Source organism: Egretta garzetta, unplaced genomic scaffold (genome assembly GCF_000687185.1).
Source record: "Egretta garzetta isolate BGI_Z169 unplaced genomic scaffold, ASM68718v1 scaffold593, whole genome shotgun sequence".
NCBI classification, from domain to species: domain Eukaryota; kingdom Metazoa; phylum Chordata; class Aves; order Pelecaniformes; family Ardeidae; genus Egretta; species Egretta garzetta.
The window spans coordinates 1,025,436-1,042,436 of record NW_009259106.1 but is presented as its reverse complement, the minus strand read 5'-3'; the positions used below and the strand labels follow the sequence as shown (position 1 = coordinate 1,042,436).

The 17,001-nt window shown below is 36.9% G+C and overlaps 1 protein-coding gene across 10 annotated transcripts in view; it reads left to right on the top strand.

Moving 5' to 3' along the window:
- NEK1 (NIMA related kinase 1) overlaps positions 1–16,421 on the top strand; it is a 51,713-nt gene extending 35,292 nt beyond the window's left edge. For 5 of the 10 annotated variants that reach the window (XM_035890878.1, XM_035890874.1, XM_035890875.1 and 2 more), the window contains 12 exons: positions 370–435; positions 526–760; positions 1,826–1,978; positions 2,453–2,644; positions 3,232–3,355; positions 3,576–3,658; positions 4,674–4,891; positions 7,515–7,669; positions 8,587–8,798; positions 10,890–11,023; positions 11,291–11,423; positions 13,487–14,898. In XM_035890878.1, the coding sequence (XP_035746771.1) occupies positions 370–435; positions 526–760; positions 1,826–1,978; positions 2,453–2,644; positions 3,232–3,355; positions 3,576–3,658; positions 4,674–4,891; positions 7,515–7,669; positions 8,587–8,798; positions 10,890–11,023; positions 11,291–11,423; positions 13,487–13,500 (1,719 nt within the window). In that variant the 3' untranslated portion in view covers positions 13,501–14,898. Of the gene's footprint in view, positions 1–369; positions 436–525; positions 761–1,825; positions 1,979–2,452; positions 2,645–3,231; positions 3,356–3,575; positions 3,659–4,673; positions 4,892–7,514; positions 7,670–8,586; positions 8,799–10,889; positions 11,024–11,290; positions 11,424–13,486; positions 14,901–16,268 lie in introns of those variants that run through there. The other 5 variants (XR_004841518.1, XM_009635331.2, XM_035890879.1 and 2 more) reach the window with 5 other exon arrangements.
- The last annotated feature ends 580 nt before the right edge of the window (positions 16,422–17,001 follow it).

Genomic DNA, 17,001 nt, shown 5'->3' with positions numbered 1-17,001 from the left:
ACAGGGAAAACTTCTAGCAGCTTCTCACAGAAGCCACCCCACTACCAAGACCTTGCCACAGAAACCCAATACATCTCTACATGTTTCATGCTCTGAACTTTCACCTGTCTGCTTAAACTGAGTGACATTCATTTGCTCACGCTTGCAGATAGTGAATGGTTCAAAGACTGAGGCTGCCCTTGAAATGCTGTCTTTAGGAAGCCCCATAAAAATGGAAGTATCATACATATTTTGTCTCAGTTTACCTGCAGTTATCAATGAAAAGGTTTTAGAAGTGATTTTTCACTGTTATGTCTATTAATATTCTCAAGATTATCTTTTTTATGACATATTCTTCTACGTTGTATTTCGTGCTTCTTGGACATAAAGGATGAAAATGTAACTGCTTTCCAGGAAGCTGAGGAGGAAATAAAAAAACCAGATTTTGCAATGCAAGTATGTAAAATTGTATTCAGTTTGATTTAGCTTTCTTCTCCTTTTAAGAAAGGTACTATTTTAAGTGGTATATGTTGGCCCTTATTTCAGAATAAACGAGAAATACTGAGGAGACTAAATCAAAATCTTAAAGCTCAAGAAGATGAGAAAGGAAAAAAGGAGTGTAAAAATATGTCTGAATCAGCTGGGTCTGAAGATAGTGAAGAACAACAAGAAGGTGACCATCCACTTCTAGGAGATCGCAAAAAATGGGAATCTGGGGCATCTGAGTTGGTAGTTCCTCTAGCTCAGTTATCGATGGAAGATTCTCTCTCCGGAACAGACCGTAAGTACTTTTTTAGTCACCACGATATTAGTAAATCAGTTTACCATGTGTAGTGTCTGTTTTTATAAAGCAAGTACTCTTTATTATTATTGCCTTATTATCAGTTGCATGTCATGTGTTTCCAAAAAACAGGTGATTATCAGGTTGAGAAATTAATTGGCCTGCAGGAGATTCAACAAATTATTTCCTATTTGCTCAAATAGTTACCTGATTAAAAGCATGGTTGCTTTCTTTGTCTTTATCTTTTAAATAGGCACTAATTTAACAGAAATAATAAAAAGCACTTAAAATATATGAAAGTTTCTTATTTAATTTCAAAATTCTTTTATGATATCAGTAGAACAATAAAAATGGAGGGTTTTCTCAATCTGTATCTATTACTTTCGTTGTGTCATTCATCAATCTTGGCTTTTTTCTTTTTTTTAAATCAAGCATGTCTTTTGAAATTTTCTATCTGCCTTCTCTGGGCGTTTGGGTAGAAGACCTTTTTCCTGGTTTTGGTGTATCTTATTAAGGGTCTGTTTCACATTGTAGAAATAAATAATCATTGAGAATGTGACAGACTTACTTCATAGCATGGTAGTTTTACGTGGCTAGGATATTAGAAGAACAAGAAAATACTTCTTTTGCTCTATTGTTCTGTGTTGCTTTATATCCTCTGTTTTCCTTGGAGGGAGAAATAACAGAAATAAATGTCAAAGGATAGCAGGACAAGAGACTTTCTAGTTTCCCATTTCAGGTAAAGACCATCTCATGCCAGTTTTAAGTATTTCTCATGCTGTTTTCTTTTGGAGTGCCTGAATTGCTGAAAAGATCTCCTGCTTCTACTAAGTTGCAGATATTAACTGGCATTGAATAACTCCTATTATTAAATGGAATTGGCAGAATTAAAACTCTATAGACTTTTGAGGACAGTCTTTAGGCTGTCTGACTTGGGGTGAGGTGGCATGAGTCTGACTTTGTAGTTTTTAGTTTTGTGGAGGTTGTTGCCTGTTTGTGATAGAGAAAGTGAATAGAAGTTTCTAATTTCTCAGAGTTTCTATATTTGTGCTTGTGTCCCAACAGGACAAACTCTGGGGGAAGTAATTAAATTAGATATTGGTGAACCCCACAGGAAAGTCTGGGGAAAAAGTCCTACTGATTCAGTCCTGAAGATCCTTGGAGAAGCAGAGTTGCAGCTGCAAACTGACCTACTCGAGGAACTAGATGTAATAAATGGTAAGCACAGCTGGTAATTATCTGCACTGCAAGTGTAGGAAGTGCCAGATTGCCAGTTTGTCTACTGAGAACAGTTTTGAAGTCTCGGAAGTATATTTTATCCTGGCTCTTGCTTTCCACTTCTGGGTGTTGCCTCAGTTCTAAATGTGTCAGCACAAACTGATACTGGAAGACACAAAAATATTTCAAACTCAGTGAAGTGGTAAGAAATTAAGGATGTGCTGAAAGGGAAGGTTCTTAATTTTGTTGAAAAGTCTTGGACTTTGCTTATTGATAGAACCAAGCCTGTTTTTTAAAAGGATGTCGTCAACTGAATATTGTATTACATAGGTCCTACAACCTTCTTGTTAGCATGTGACTTACCATATCAGTGGATTTTTTTCTTTTGGACAACTCCTGCTTTTTGTCCTTTCCAAGGCAAAAGGACTTTTGGTCTCAAAGCATTGTTTAACTAACAGAATAATTTTGTGTTAGGTACTGCAGAACTTCTTGAAGGAGATCATCAGTCCTTAATTGTAAAAGAGGAGAAGGAAGAGAGAGCTTTTCCTACAGTCGGAGCTCAGTCTTCAGTACCAGCTGGTGTCACAGAGTCTGACGTGACTATACCAGAAGAATCTCGAAGAGTTGGGCCTACACAGGTGCAAAGCAAACCTATTATGCTGGATGGTAAGTAATTTCATTAGTAATTCTGATAACAATCTGTTTTCCAGCTCAATGAGGGAAGTAATGATCATGTATGCTTTTACATCTTCCCATAAGTAATGTGCAGCTTTTCATTAACACCTTTTAGGTAGGACCAAGTGCTTTCCATGCCTGTGTTGTAATTTGATTCACTAACATATTTCATAAATTTCCAGAAACCTTTTTTTATGTGTTTATAGAAAACGCTGTAGCAGACAAGTGGAATTCTGAAGTGCTTCAATTTTGTTGTTGTTGAGGTTTTTTTTGTTTGTTTCTCCTCATCAATTGTACTAGAATGTTTTTCCCTATATGATACCAGCACGCTGTTAACAGCTAGGGGAATGTTACTGAAGTTTTCAGAAGGCATAGTTTGTTGGAGCTTTAAGATACTTTTCTGGTATCAGAAACAAACTTTTAGCTCTGGGGTTACAAAATTTCAGTTGTTTTTGCAAAATGCAGAAAATTATTACAGTTGAATGGTTTAAGTGTAATCTTAAGATTTATAGTCACTCCTTTCTTTTTGTTTGGTTAGGATTCATTTTTAATGAGGTATATGACTTTATTAATTTTAGAGCCTGATGATTTGCAAGCAGAGATGTTAGAAGAAACAGAAGAAAGTAAAAAGCACCAGAATAAGGAGAATAAGGAATTTCCCATCACTGTTAATGAAGCATGGGTAAAAGAGAAAGAGGATAAGTAAGTACTCTTTTCTTCTGATCCCTCTGTCTCCAGTTTGAACAACTAGCTTTAACTGAGTAGGGTTTAGTTACATCAGTTAAAATGTTAAGCTTAGCTAAAGCTTCATTGCTTGTCTGCCCTGTTACTTTTGCTGCGCTTGGTGGCTGAGGATTTTTTTCAGTAGAATGATGACTGTTTTTACATGGTGTTTTCCCCTGGATGTGGTATTTCATGATAGAGCACAACACAACAGAAGAAATGAAGCAACTTCTGAGAAAGTAGTGCTTGACAAGGTGCAACCACAAAAGGAAGCTCCAGAAGGTTGGTTGAAGACTCTCGTTTTGTTTATTGTAGCTGGTGGTATGGAGTACTTGAGCTATCCCTTCTCAGTTCTTCACTAACCCTAAAAGAGCAAGTCTTCTGTTTTCATTTGCTTTTTTTAGTTCATACTTCTAAAAAGAAAATTTCTGATGGATTAGGAAGACAAATTGTGGGTGTTATTTTTGCCACTTTGGAAGAAAATTTGTAACAACAAAGCTACACTATGTATAGATGAACAGGGCCGCGGCCCACACTGATACTTAGAAGTGAATGTCAAGTTTCTGAATGTTATGACCTTTTAAAATGACTATTTAAAATGTTATGAAATCTGATGATTTTACTTAATTTTAAAAGTATTGCTTTGTTTATAAACATCTCAAATTAATATTAGAGCTGCAGCTTGGATAAAAAAAATGTTTTAAGCAGCTGCTATTGATAATCTTTTATCTTTATTGCATAGAAGAATTGCTTGCTCTTGGAGGTCTAAGAAGTAACTTCAGAAGGTCTACATATTTTACAGTATAATAGAAAGTACATGAGCAGTAGTGTCAAGGATCATTAATGATACTCTTGTGTCTATCTATGGGTGGCTTAAGCAAACTGGTTTGATTTGCTGGGTTTTTTTGTTTGGTTTTTTTTTTTTTTTTTTTCCTCCAGTGTTTGTGCAAATTATGTTGAGGTAGCTTTGAAGAAATCTAGTATAAGGCAAGAAGCAACAAATGAAAATGGATGACACCATAATTTCAGGCATGGACTGGATAATGAGAAACTAGAAGTCATGAGACCAGAATAGGCTATAGCTGAGGGCTGTATATTCTCAAAAAGTTAAAACGGGCGAATTTCACATTATAATGTATTTACTAAAATAATCCAAAGATATTTTAATACTTTTACTTTCCCCTTTAATTGTACAACAGATATGAGTTAGTTTTATTCATTTTAGTTACTTTTTGCTCAAGTGCTTGGGGTGGTTAATCTATTTAGATTTGTAACAGACTTTCTTTTACTACATCAGAAACTTGCTCCAGTGACTCTCTGCAACCTGAACCCTTATTCCAGAGGGTAATACAGCCCCCCGCTGTACCAACAGCCTCACCAGTTCTGTCAGCTCAGTCTTCACAGGAAGAATCTTTTGTACCTCGTTCATGTTCCATATCACCAGCAAAAAATAAAGGCAAAAGTTCATTGTTGATTGGACTTTCTACAGGGCTTTTTGATGCAAACGACCCAAAGGCAAGTTTAAAAAACTAAAAGGAATACTTGTTTTTCTATAGTAATATTATTCTTATTTTCTTGTTGAGGATGAATGAGGCCAGAACAGATGGTGTAACTGTCTCAGCAGGTGTTCATATTTGTCTAGCCACATCTGCCCTGCAGTATGACTGCACTGTCTTCATTGTATCAGCAGGACTCGCGCAGCAGTGAGAGTCTCAGGTTTCACCATTCAGCGTTCTGTATACAGGTGTTTGTGGAGGAATGCCACCGCTTCTCTGGGACAGAACTAAGGAAGCTCATGTGGATATTCCAAACTTCCCCTATCTGCTTTCTCCCTTTTGTGCAGTTTTTCAGACTTACCACTACCTTGCCATCATAAACATAAATACTGAACGGATCAGCAAAGGTGTATCTTATCATTTCTAGCAACCAAGTGAGTGAGTCTTTTTTCCTGTAGGATTTAACCAACTAGCACAGGTTTTTGCTGTGAAGCAGGAAGAATGAAGAAGAGTGAATGGAACTCACCACTTTCTTGAAGGTGTTTCCTGACCAGCTACCTAGGGTTGAGTGGCGGCTCACAGCCTGTGAAATGAGCATAGGATGGTGGAATATGGTTTTGATATGAATTTAAAATATTTTAAGAACAGTTATGGAACTAGTAGATGAAACAGACTTCTTAAATTAATGTGCAATACTTGTCTGAGTTCTAAAGTGGAAAGTGCATAAAAGAGGAGCTGCTTTTTGGAGAAACTATGGTGGCAAGGGTTCTCTGGAAACTTGCACACCTGCGTTGCATTCAGACAATATGTAGTAAAGGATTTCCTAGGTGGTGGAATGCCAGATAAGGAAGAATGTTTCTTTTTTTGACTCCCAGCCTTTTTTTGTGAGTGCATGAAAGAAGTTGCACTGTTGATGATTAATTGAATATTGAATAATATCTATTGGTTATACATTCCTTGGAAGCATAACATCAGGGATAGCATTGTTTGCATTGTGGGAAAAGAAGGCTTTTGACAAGCTTGCATCTGTTTTCAGATTCTTATATTCACATAAATGGATTTATGACTCTAATTTTGATTCCTCAAGAGTTTGTCTATCATTATGAAGCTGTTTATCTGGCAGTTGGACTGCAGAAAAGCTAACTTGTGGGGGAAGATGAGCATTCTTTGTACCCTTATCAGATTTAGAAAGTAATGGCTATATTTTATAATTAAGTTCTTCAGTGTATCAATATGAACTGCTTCAGCATGTCACTTGTTACTGCATATTTGGCATGTGTTTTGGCTGTAAGAGTTTGTCACTGAATTGTTAATGCGGTACCAGATGAGCTCTACGTGATAGCAGAGATCATGGAGATGAGCAACAGATATGTGTTTACTGTTGCAGTAGACTTGATGAGAGAGAAACAAATGCCCTTTCCTCGTTTGGTTGCAATAAGAGCGTGTTCAGTACTTCTCTGCAATATCTGCAAATGTAACTTCCTGGAACTTCCCAAATACACCTCTGCTACAGGTCTTACCCAGAAACTAGGGAAACCGCTAGCAGGCAGCAGGGCAGAGTTAGTGTCCTACCTGCAGGCAGGTCTGTACGCTGACAGAAGCAGGCTAATAAGAAAATAAGCATTTTTCCAAAATACCTGGAAACTTTCAAATGATGGTGTAAAGTCAGTCTTCTAAATGTTCCTTCGCTTTGGTAGTAGTGATCAAAAAGGGTGGTTACTCCTTTGATAGCAATAATATTCTGGCCATCTGCTGACAGAGATTAGATATTTGAGCATGTGTGTGAAAACACTGTGCCGGTATACTTTGCAGCTGAGGAACTGTCTCTTTTATTAACACATAGGGGGGTTCATTAGGAGCAAACACTGAACGTGCATGTATTCAGAGCTATGCTGAAGGAAGGTGAGGCTTCTTGGTAAAACTTCTTAATGCAGATTAGGTCTTGTTTCTTGTTTTATTAATACTACGGCAAATATTGAATAATTTTGGGGGGTTCTTGGACATTGTAAAAGAGAGATGTGGTAGATCACTGGGCAAACAGTTACTTTGTTTCCATGTTGTTTTATTTCTGTTGCAACAAATTACTGTTGTGATTTGAATTTCTTTCTAGTACTTCTTGTGAAGAACTTTTCTAATACTATGGAACTGCCTTGAAACACACCATAAACAAAAGTAACTGTTTTCAGTGATCAATCTAGAAAAATAAGAAAAAAGTGATTTTAAAAAATAGTTCTTTGCCAGCTATTTAAAATGGTTCTAAGCTGTGATTGATTGACATACATACATTGTAAACAATTGCATACGTATATAACTTATCTACTGCGATGTTCCTTTTCTTTAGGTAGCCATCAAGTTAATGAACAAATCTGCACAAAACCAGGATCTGTATGTCCGTTGATGTTCTTTAAGCTTTTCAATCACTAACCCCTAAAGGCAGAAGGAATGCTTTCCTTTTAGCTGAGAGGCAAAATTCAAGATGTCACACTTTCAACAGTTAAGAGTATCTGTGCTGGACAAACCATTATTTTGAAATTGACCTTCAAATGAAAAAGGACAAAAAAAAAGTCTCATTTTTAAAGTATTTTATAACCTCAGACTGTCTTTAGTATGGTTCCCAAACAGGCTTTCTGTTACCTTTGCAGATGTTGAGAACTTGTTCGCTCCCGGATCTTTACAAACTGTACAGAACTTTAGTTGATGTTCCCAGCATAGCAGATATGCAGCATCAACATAATCTTGAAATAGATGATACGGAAGATGAGCAAGCCAAAGAAGGACCCTCTGATTCTGAGGATATGTGAGTGTACCAATTTTAGCAAGTATTTCAACAGGCATCTTAGAACAAGAGTATTTTTTGGTTAGACACTAACAACTACAGGCAGTATACCAGCATGGGGTTTTAGCAAAATTTTAAAAATCCTGTGTTGAATCGCCATTTACTTTGAGTCTTGTTCCAGAGAATTGGGAAGCTAATGGGATGTACTGCTGACAACAGCTGTCTGAATTTCCTTTCCAAATTCAATCCAAGATACTATTCTGTCTGGCTTCTGCACCTTGCATTCCACTAAGGCAGATCAAAGTTGATGGTTACCACTCTTTCAGAATTAAGGATTTCTTGAATATTTCCTTTTTTCGTAAGTTCTGTGAATCTCGCTCATCTATCTTCTCTACTCTTCTATGGGGATGTCCTTCAGGTCCCCCAAATTCTTTTGGGAGCTTCAAAATCTGGCTCTTGACTGTTCTCTGCAGCTTGTGTAGTATCTGGTGTATCTATTCTGATGAGATCTAGATCTCTTTTTTGGTTTTTGTTGGGGTTTTTTTGTTGTTTTTTTTTTTTTTTTTTTTGCTCCAACACATTTTTATCTGGATCAGGAATGTTATACTTGCCAGGGTTCTATAATAGTGCACAAATACAAAGATTTTGAAAATATCTTACTAATAAAGTTAAAAGATGATGACAGGTCCTCAATTCTACAAAATAGTCTGCTGTTTAGCTAATCTTTATTCCCTGTGTCTCGAATGATGTAATGGTATCAATGCTGTGTCGTGTTGAACACAAATATTTGTGTCTCTTGGTTTTTTCCTTTTTTTTCCCCCCCGCCTCCAGCTACATTGGCTTTCCAGTTTATTGGCTTAACAAAAGAAATGAACTCTTCCTACTGGGTTTGTCTTGTAAAGTATCAATAATATAAACCTTATATCACTTTCTTTTAGTATGTTTGGGGAAGCAGATACAGATTTACAGGAACTCCGGGCCTCAATGGAACAGTTGCTTAGGGAGCAGCCTAGTGAGGAATTCAGTGAAGAGGAGGAGTCTACTTTAAAGGCTAATGCCATCGAATGCATAACAAATGGCACAGAGCTGGATGAAGGAGATGAAAATAACCCCAGCAGTGAAAGTGCACTTAATGAAGAATGGCAGTCAGGTATCATTTCTGTTAGATCTGGTTTATAAGTTATTTATTGATGTCAACAATTCAAACACAGAATAATGTTTTTGCATTGCATACTTACAATGAAATAAAGCTCTAATTAATAGTTTTTATATGGAAGTTTAAAAAAATCTGGTAATATTTAGACTTTCCGAACGTTAAGGTCAACATCTAAGCAGCATTCAATGTTATAAATTAAACGTTGGCTATTTGTTAGGCAGTGATTGCAAGTCACTTTTTCTCTAGTTGTCTAAAAGTTGTCTTCTAGGAAGATCAAAGACTCTGTGTACATAATATGTTTTGAATAATTCATGACTGCAGGGTAAGAGTGAAAAAGAAATAGCGATTGACATGACTGGAGTATCTGGGATCCAGCTTACATTACAATTAAGTAATTAAACATGCAATCAAACGGAGCACGAAATTATTAACCTTGTCCTTAGCCCAAAATAGCTATTAATGCAGTCAAACTAAAAATGAGACAGAAAAATTTATTATTGCTTTTAGCATTTTGCATTAGCTATACACAGTGGTGTTGTGAAATCTCAGTTCTGTTTTTCAAATTCTGGTTGAAATATAAGTATTTTACTACTGCTGTAAAAGAAAAGTGCATTTAGAAATAGAGGTGTAAAAAAATGCAGAAAACCAATAACTAAGCTAAAACATAGTTTTTGTGTAATTTTGGTTTACTGAAGACAGTTTTAAACAAATTGAAAATCCGTGAATATACCTCTAAGATGTTATCTATATAATACATTCTAGTATTTTAAGGTAAACCAAACTTAGGTAATATCATCATCCTCCATTTTCTTGACAGTGCTGGTGTTGCACACTGGTAACATACAATACTACCTGTTCCATGATTGTGGTAGTGTTGCAAGCGTTACAGTATTTGGTGCCAGTGTCCCACCTCCTAGATTCATGGCATTCCATAAGAGTTGCAGGTGTCATTGTTGGGGGTGAGAGGAAGGCCTTCAAAACTCAGGGGAACAGACAGAACTTGAAACCAAATCTGTTCAAGACTCAGAAGTTAAATACAGGATTAGAAGTGGGCTTTTCACCCATAGACAACTTTTCTTTTTATTTCAGTGATCATTTCTTATTGATATGACTATTGATACTTGAACCAGGGATAGGATTTGGTCAGGATTATACCGTACATTAGTCATATAGAGGAATTGAAAGAAGTAGTTTTAACACTTACTCACGGAGTCTGTGACCTACCAGGCAATAGTATGTATCTTTCAAAAGATTTGATAATATAAGCTCTGAAATCTAAAATGTTGTGTATTTTTCCCTGGGTAGGTAAGTCCGTTCACAATTCAAATACTTATTTAAGGAAGTACTTTTCTTGGGCAAAAGCAGTTTGCATTTTATAATAGGATTTTACGTAGGGATTCTGTCTTGTGTTTTTAAATAGATCCTTTTTTTTGTTGTTAAACTTGTCTAATATTTGACTGTTACAAGCCTACTTGTAAGGATTCCGTAGCCTATAAGCAAAATCTTGATTTCTCTCATATATCTTACTGCACCAATTGGCATACTGTGTTTGCTACACAAAGGAGGATGCTCTCATAAAAACTGCATCTCCCTGTGGAAATTAAATAACTGATTCTTAATATACATGTCTTTATTTTCTGCTAGAAGACAGCTGCTTCATTAAGGAGCTCTTTTCCCTAGTGTGGGACAGCCACTGAATCCGGCATCGGTACCCCCTCAGAAATACATAGAATGGTTATACAGAACCCAACCTACGAACGTTGCTTTGCTAAATGGAAGTCTGCTTTAAGACCGCAGCTTGTGTTCCTTCAGCAAGAACGCCCTTATGGCTAACTATCGGAGCGGGGTTCTGGAGGAGCTGGCGAGGTGCTTCCCACTGGGGGTTCAGAATGCCTTTGCTGTTAGGAAAGGGACTGTTCCTATGCCCTTGCAGGTTGTTCAGGCCATCTGCCAACATCGCTCCTGGGCTTACCACCTTTCGTTGCGTTTAGAGGTCTGTGTGGGTATCAAGTTTAGGGACGTAGAAACAACATTAAGAATGTAGGAAAACTGAGGGGCTTTTACTGCTGTTTTCTTTCTTTATAGATAATAGCGATGGAGAGATTGCCAGTGAATGTGAAGAATGTGATAGTATCTTCAGCCATTTGGAAGAGTTGAGATACAACCTGGAGCAGGAAATAGGCTTTGATAAATTCATTGAAGTCTATGAGAAAATAAAGGTTTGTGGAATACCCTCAAGTGGAAAATATTTTAAGAAACAAGTACCTAGGGCTGTTTACTGATGGCATTATGTGACTAGAATCGGTGCTTACTTCTTTAGTCTTTTATTCTGTTTAAACACACTAAAACATTAACAGAGAAAATGCCATGCCAGCGGATTAAAGAGGAAAACTTTGGGTTTAACCATGAATTGCATTTAATAAACTTGACCTCTTTCATTCTACGCATGTTTTAATTTTGGCAACATGGACTGTGCTTTTTCCCAGGCTATACATGAAGATGAAGACGAAAATATTGATATTTGTTCAACCATAGTTCAGTCTGTTCTTGGCAATGAGCACAAACACCTGTACGCCAAAATACTTCACCTAGTAATGGCAGACGGAGCCTACCAAGAAGGTAATCTCACTGTATCCTGGCAGTTATGTTTTGGCTTATGTTCTTCCTTGGCCATATACAATAGGTTCCAATAGACTTTTAAAGCAATCTGTGCTTTGTTCTATTGATTGGTTAAATTGACAAAAATAATGTTTTTCACAAAGGGTATTTTTATTCCTTCAGCAAAACATGGCAAACTTTGATTATGCATGCTGACTACTCTGATTTAACAGTATGTACGTATACAGTCAACTGTAACAGGAGTTGCACTGAAAGGTGCAGTATAATTATTTAATTTCGATAAAACAGTTACACAGATTGGGAAGTCTAGAATAAAACTTTCAGAAGTAAAAGCAATTTTATCTTAAGAATTAATGAACTTTTAGCTAAAATAATACTGTTCTTTCCAACGGGTTGCAGTACCACTACTTTTCCAAAAAGAAAATTTCATGTGGCTCTCTACCCTTTAACTGTCATTAGAGGTACCATCCATCTTCATTTTCAGGTGGCTCAGGAACACATGAAGAGAATTTATCTTGCTTGGGAGGCCTGCCTAGCTTAACACAGATCACTTAGGCAGACGGACAGTTCCTAGATCTTTCAGAGCCACTCTATGAAACACCACACAGACCACTGTCAATGAGAAATGGCTTGGTTTTTTTCTTTTTTCTCTCATGTCAAAAGCTGAACTGCAGTTATGTAATTTTACATGTCTAATGATGAAAGTCTCTACTGGAGAGAAAAAAAAAAATCTAAAATCTCAATTATTTTTATAGAAATCAGAAGCATTATATATTGGCTTCAGAAATGTGCAATGATCACTATTTAATGTATTTCAATTTCGAAAAAATATTCTAATGCCTGTTAACCAACGTCTACTTTCTGCATCTTCTAAATTCTTTTACAAGTGTGGTGCAATAGCAGTGAATAAAAGGTCAAATGAGATTATGGCTTTCTGGGGGTTTTTTATGTAAATGCTTGGGAGGAAAAAAGTTTTAAAAACATAATAATTAAAAAAAATCTAATTTTGTTTTCCCAATTTTTCTTTGCTACCGATATAGAACCACTCAGTAAGAATAACCAGTATTGCATTGTTTCCATGCTGTTTTATAGAAGTATGACAGAAAAGTGTCTGTTTTTTCAACCACAATTTACTGATTTAATGACAGAATTGGAAAGATACGTTGTAGTAGTTAATTTCTGAAGTGTCCAAAAGACTGGCAGTATAGGATGAGAAGAAAATGGTAACTATAGTGTTACCAGTTTCTTTTCCTTTGCCTTAAGGATATTCCAAAACTAGTACTCAAAGGCTTAAATGATGGCTTGCTGAAATGTTGGCATATAAATTGTAAGGTGTTGTCTGAGTGAATGCTATTAAAATGAGCTGACTTTCATCTTGCAAAATGCTGATTAGCAAGTGGCTATTCTTAATAGCTTCTGTTCTAATTCTGTATTTTACAAATCTGTGGTAGCATACAAAAATGTAAAGAAAAAGTAGTTCTTTACATTTCAGGCATTTAAAGCACATGTAGTACTTCAGTACTGAAGTACATAAAGAACTATGTTAAAAGTAGTTCTTTACATTTCAGACATTTAAAGAAAAAAATCCTGTTCATAAAAGTGAACAGAGGACAAGTGAGAGTCAGAAGCATGTTCAAGAGCTGCTGTCTCAAAGTTTTGTACTCTTCAAATAAGAAAAAGTTGGAAAAAAAATCTGTATTGCTTTTACTAAGAGGATTGTTCTAACTGAAGCAGGCTGCTTGAGATGAAACTATCTTAAATTCCCTAATCCAAGGAAGATGACATGTTGTTCAGTATCTGTACACATAGTGCATTCCAGGGCAGTTTTGGTAGCAGTCACCTGGCTGGTGACCGACTTGGTGAATTCTTGTATTATAGAATCACAGAATCATAGAATGTTTTGGGTTGGAAGGGACCCCTAGAGGTCATCTAGTCCAACCCCCCTGCATTGCTTGGTAAATTGTGGTTTCTAGATTGTTTTGTCACCCCAGCTTTGGGGGGTGTGTGTGTGTGTTTGTCAGTCCTTTTCATCCTGTCTCTCCCCCTCTCCTCCTTCTTTACAGATAATGATGAATAAAACTGACTCAGGAAATTCCTTAATGCTGTTCTGCGTATCGGTGTTTGAAGTCCGCACAGCTGAATAACATTGTAGTGGAAAATGTAACATGGGCCAGGAGAAGCAAGACTTCAAAAAAGAATGTTGATTCTATGAAAAAGAAAAAAACATGCCTTTAAAAACTGAGAAACTTATACACTTCTCGTGTGTGTACTTGCATATGTGTTCATTAAATATTAGATGCCCAAAAGCTAAAAAACAGAACAAAAACCAACAACAAAACAAAAAAACCCAAACCTGTAAAATTCTCAATTTCCAAAAGGAATATAGAAAGGAATACCTGTAGATAACTACTAGAAGTTACAAAGTTATAAAAAACTGAGACCTATAATGCAAAACAATTTCTGCCCTGTCAACAGCTGGCTGGTATGGTTAAGCAATTGGAAGCATTACTGTGTTGTGGAAGTACCCACATCTAGCTATTCACTTGCATACTCAAAATAGCCTCTCTTTACACCTACATCAAGGAATTACTTCATTTTTATTGACCCTCGTGGTTGTATTTTAATAGCATCTTAATCTAGTGGTCCAGGTTGAATATTTTGCTTTTTTTCTTAAAAAAGAATTACTGTATATAGAAGCTGAAGGCTTCTGTCACTTTTTAAACCAGTGTCACCTGAAATATCTTACTGGTGTTTCTAAATCAAGGCGAACTGGTACTTCAGTCATCACTGAAATGTCTGGGGTCTTTTGAGATTGTAAAATTAATTTGGAGCTAGAATACTTTTCCCCAGTATTTTTCTTCCCCTTTCCAAAGCCCCAGGTATTTAGCTCTTTTGAGTTCTGTAATCTGGTCAATGGTGATGCAGTATGCTGTTGAACTGAAAGGAGTGGGGGTTTTCCAGTTTGTTTTTAAATTCTTACTGGGACACTCATGGCTCCAGAAGCTGTGGTGGTAATGGAAATCCTGCAGGCACAAGTGCTAGGTAATACTTCCCATCTCTTGGCTCATGTTTTGTAGCTTGATTTCCACCACCCCAAAAGGAAAAATGGGTTTCTTCTGACCCACGCTTCCTTGTTCCTCCTGTCAAAGCAGTGCTACACAGGGCAGGCTCTAGGCACACTGTTGTTTTCCAGTCATCACCTCTGGAACAGCTTTATTGGCTTTCCCATACAGTAAGTCTCTTGATACAAATATGACGAACTGTCAAACTTCCAACTGCCCTAGTGGAGAAAACCAGATTTTTTTTTTTTTTTTTTCCCCCCCAGCTACAGCCAGTCACAATCTAAAACTGTCAAAAGTTACTTTTCCACAAAGTAAAAATTAAGTATTTATATATTATTTAGAAATGTCAAAATATGTACATGATTTTTGTATAATTGTTTTATGGTGGTGTTATTAAAGTTTTGCCCACTGAAAAGTGTTAATTTTTTTTAAACACATCCAATTCTTAAAGGTAGACCAAACTTACTCTATTTCAGCTCTTTCCTGGGAACCTGTGATGAGAATAAAATTAATAATCATAAATGCCTTTAAAATATTAAATTATTTATGTCCTTATTTACTTGATGAACACCTCTTGCTTCATCTGATGAGAAAGTATGATCATTGTTGGAAACAGCGCTGTTCCTGTCCTATGCCGCTTCTCTTCTTCCTTTTTTTTTTTCTGGGTGGTTTTTTGGGGTGGGGTGGGTTTTTTTGTTTGTTTGGTTTGGTTTTGGTTTTTTTTTTGGTTTTTGTTAAAACTTTCCACAGTAAATTGTGGGGCTTTTTGCTAGGCTTCTCTTCCATTCCACTTGTCACTGCTGAATGAAGTATTCAGAGAGATGATCCTCATGAGCTACATCATTAATGATATGTAGCAAATACACTCTAAAGGCTGTAATAAAGAATGAGTCTGCATTATTTTCCTTTTTCAGGCTTGCTTTTCCAATCATACCTTGCCCACCTTTTGGGGGAAGGGAGAACCCAAACCCTTTAGATTTAAAAGAATACAGATTAACCATACGGAAAGAAGAAAATACCCCAACTGGTATATTCTGTACTCCAGGGTTTTGAATTTGCTCAAGGTGATACAGTCTCACTGAAGTTAAGGGCTGGGGGTGTTTAATTATTTTTAAATTGAAATCGTATCATCATTGACATTCTTCATTTGTTATGCAGTGCGCTGGCTTGCTTCTGGTAAGAAAAATGGACTTAATCTGCAGACTTCAAGCTTTGCAGACGTAGAGCTTTTTATCAATGATTTGAAAAATAGGTGTATATTGTGCACAGCTTTTCAAGAATAATCTTCAAACCTGCCAGCCAATGCTGGATATCCCTGAAATCCCTCAAGAGCTAATTTAAAACTGACACAGTAAATAAGTTCGTCTGCTAAAGAAATACTTTTTTCTGAAATTTTAAATCCCTATTTAATGTACACTATAATGACATCAAGGAAATGTGACTTCAGGACAATTTATTGGTCTGTATGTAATAACTCATTAGTTGAGCATTTGGCTTGTATTCACATTACATTCCATATAAAGAATTTTCTGTTGTAATTCTAGTAGCAAATTGAGATATAGAATGGTATTTTTGGCACAAAACATACTCTGTAAACTATTTCACATTATGTCCCTGTCCTCAGTCTGTCTTGACCCCTGAAGCCAACTGTAGTTCAGAGGAGGAATCTTGGAAAAAAAAAAACCAAAAAAACCCCAAAATACAACCAGCCACCCACAAAATACACCCCTCCCAAACTCCCAAAAACCCAAACCCATGTTGTCTCTGTTGTGCTGCCCCGCAGACATGGCTGTAGTCCACAACACTGGAACCTCCCAGCTACCTGTGCTGTTTGTAGCTATACGTACACCTCGAGTTTTCTGACCTTCAAGAGAAAGGAGTAGAACCCCAGCAGTGAGGCAGAACTCGAGAGCACGAGGCCTCGTGGCAGGAAGATGGAGTCCTGGCTGCAAGCCGGCTTTGTTTTGAGCTGAAGAGGTACAGTAATCCTATCCCCAGCATTGGAGCCGAGAATATTTTTCGAGGTACAGAGCCTGAAGAGGCTTTTGCTCTTCAGGTTGCTGCACTTTGAGTGTGTATTTGAAGTTACTGCTTGAAGGTACTTCAGAAAAATGTGTGACCTGGTTGGGCAACGTGAACCAAAGCAGATGATGAACATTCCTGCGGTCTAGGTAAGCTGATGGCTGACTGAAACAAAGTTCCAGCGTACCATGTTCCCGATGGGGTTCTCTGTGCTCCTGAGACACCTACATCGCTTATCAATAGTTCTTATTTCAGCTTTTAGTGCTTCTGTCTCCCTCTTGCTCAGAGCTGTGCATGCATTTCTGTGCTCTAAAGCTTTACAACCTTGCCTAAATCTGTTGAAAAGTTACAAAATGTTTTTTTAAGATTGTTTTGTTCGGTGGTTGTTGGTTTGTTTTTTTTTTCCACATTTGTTTGCAGGGGAAACTACACCCTTTCAAAAACTCTGTCCTCAACTCAAGACCTCAACTGCGTGTTCTTAGGAGAGCATTTCA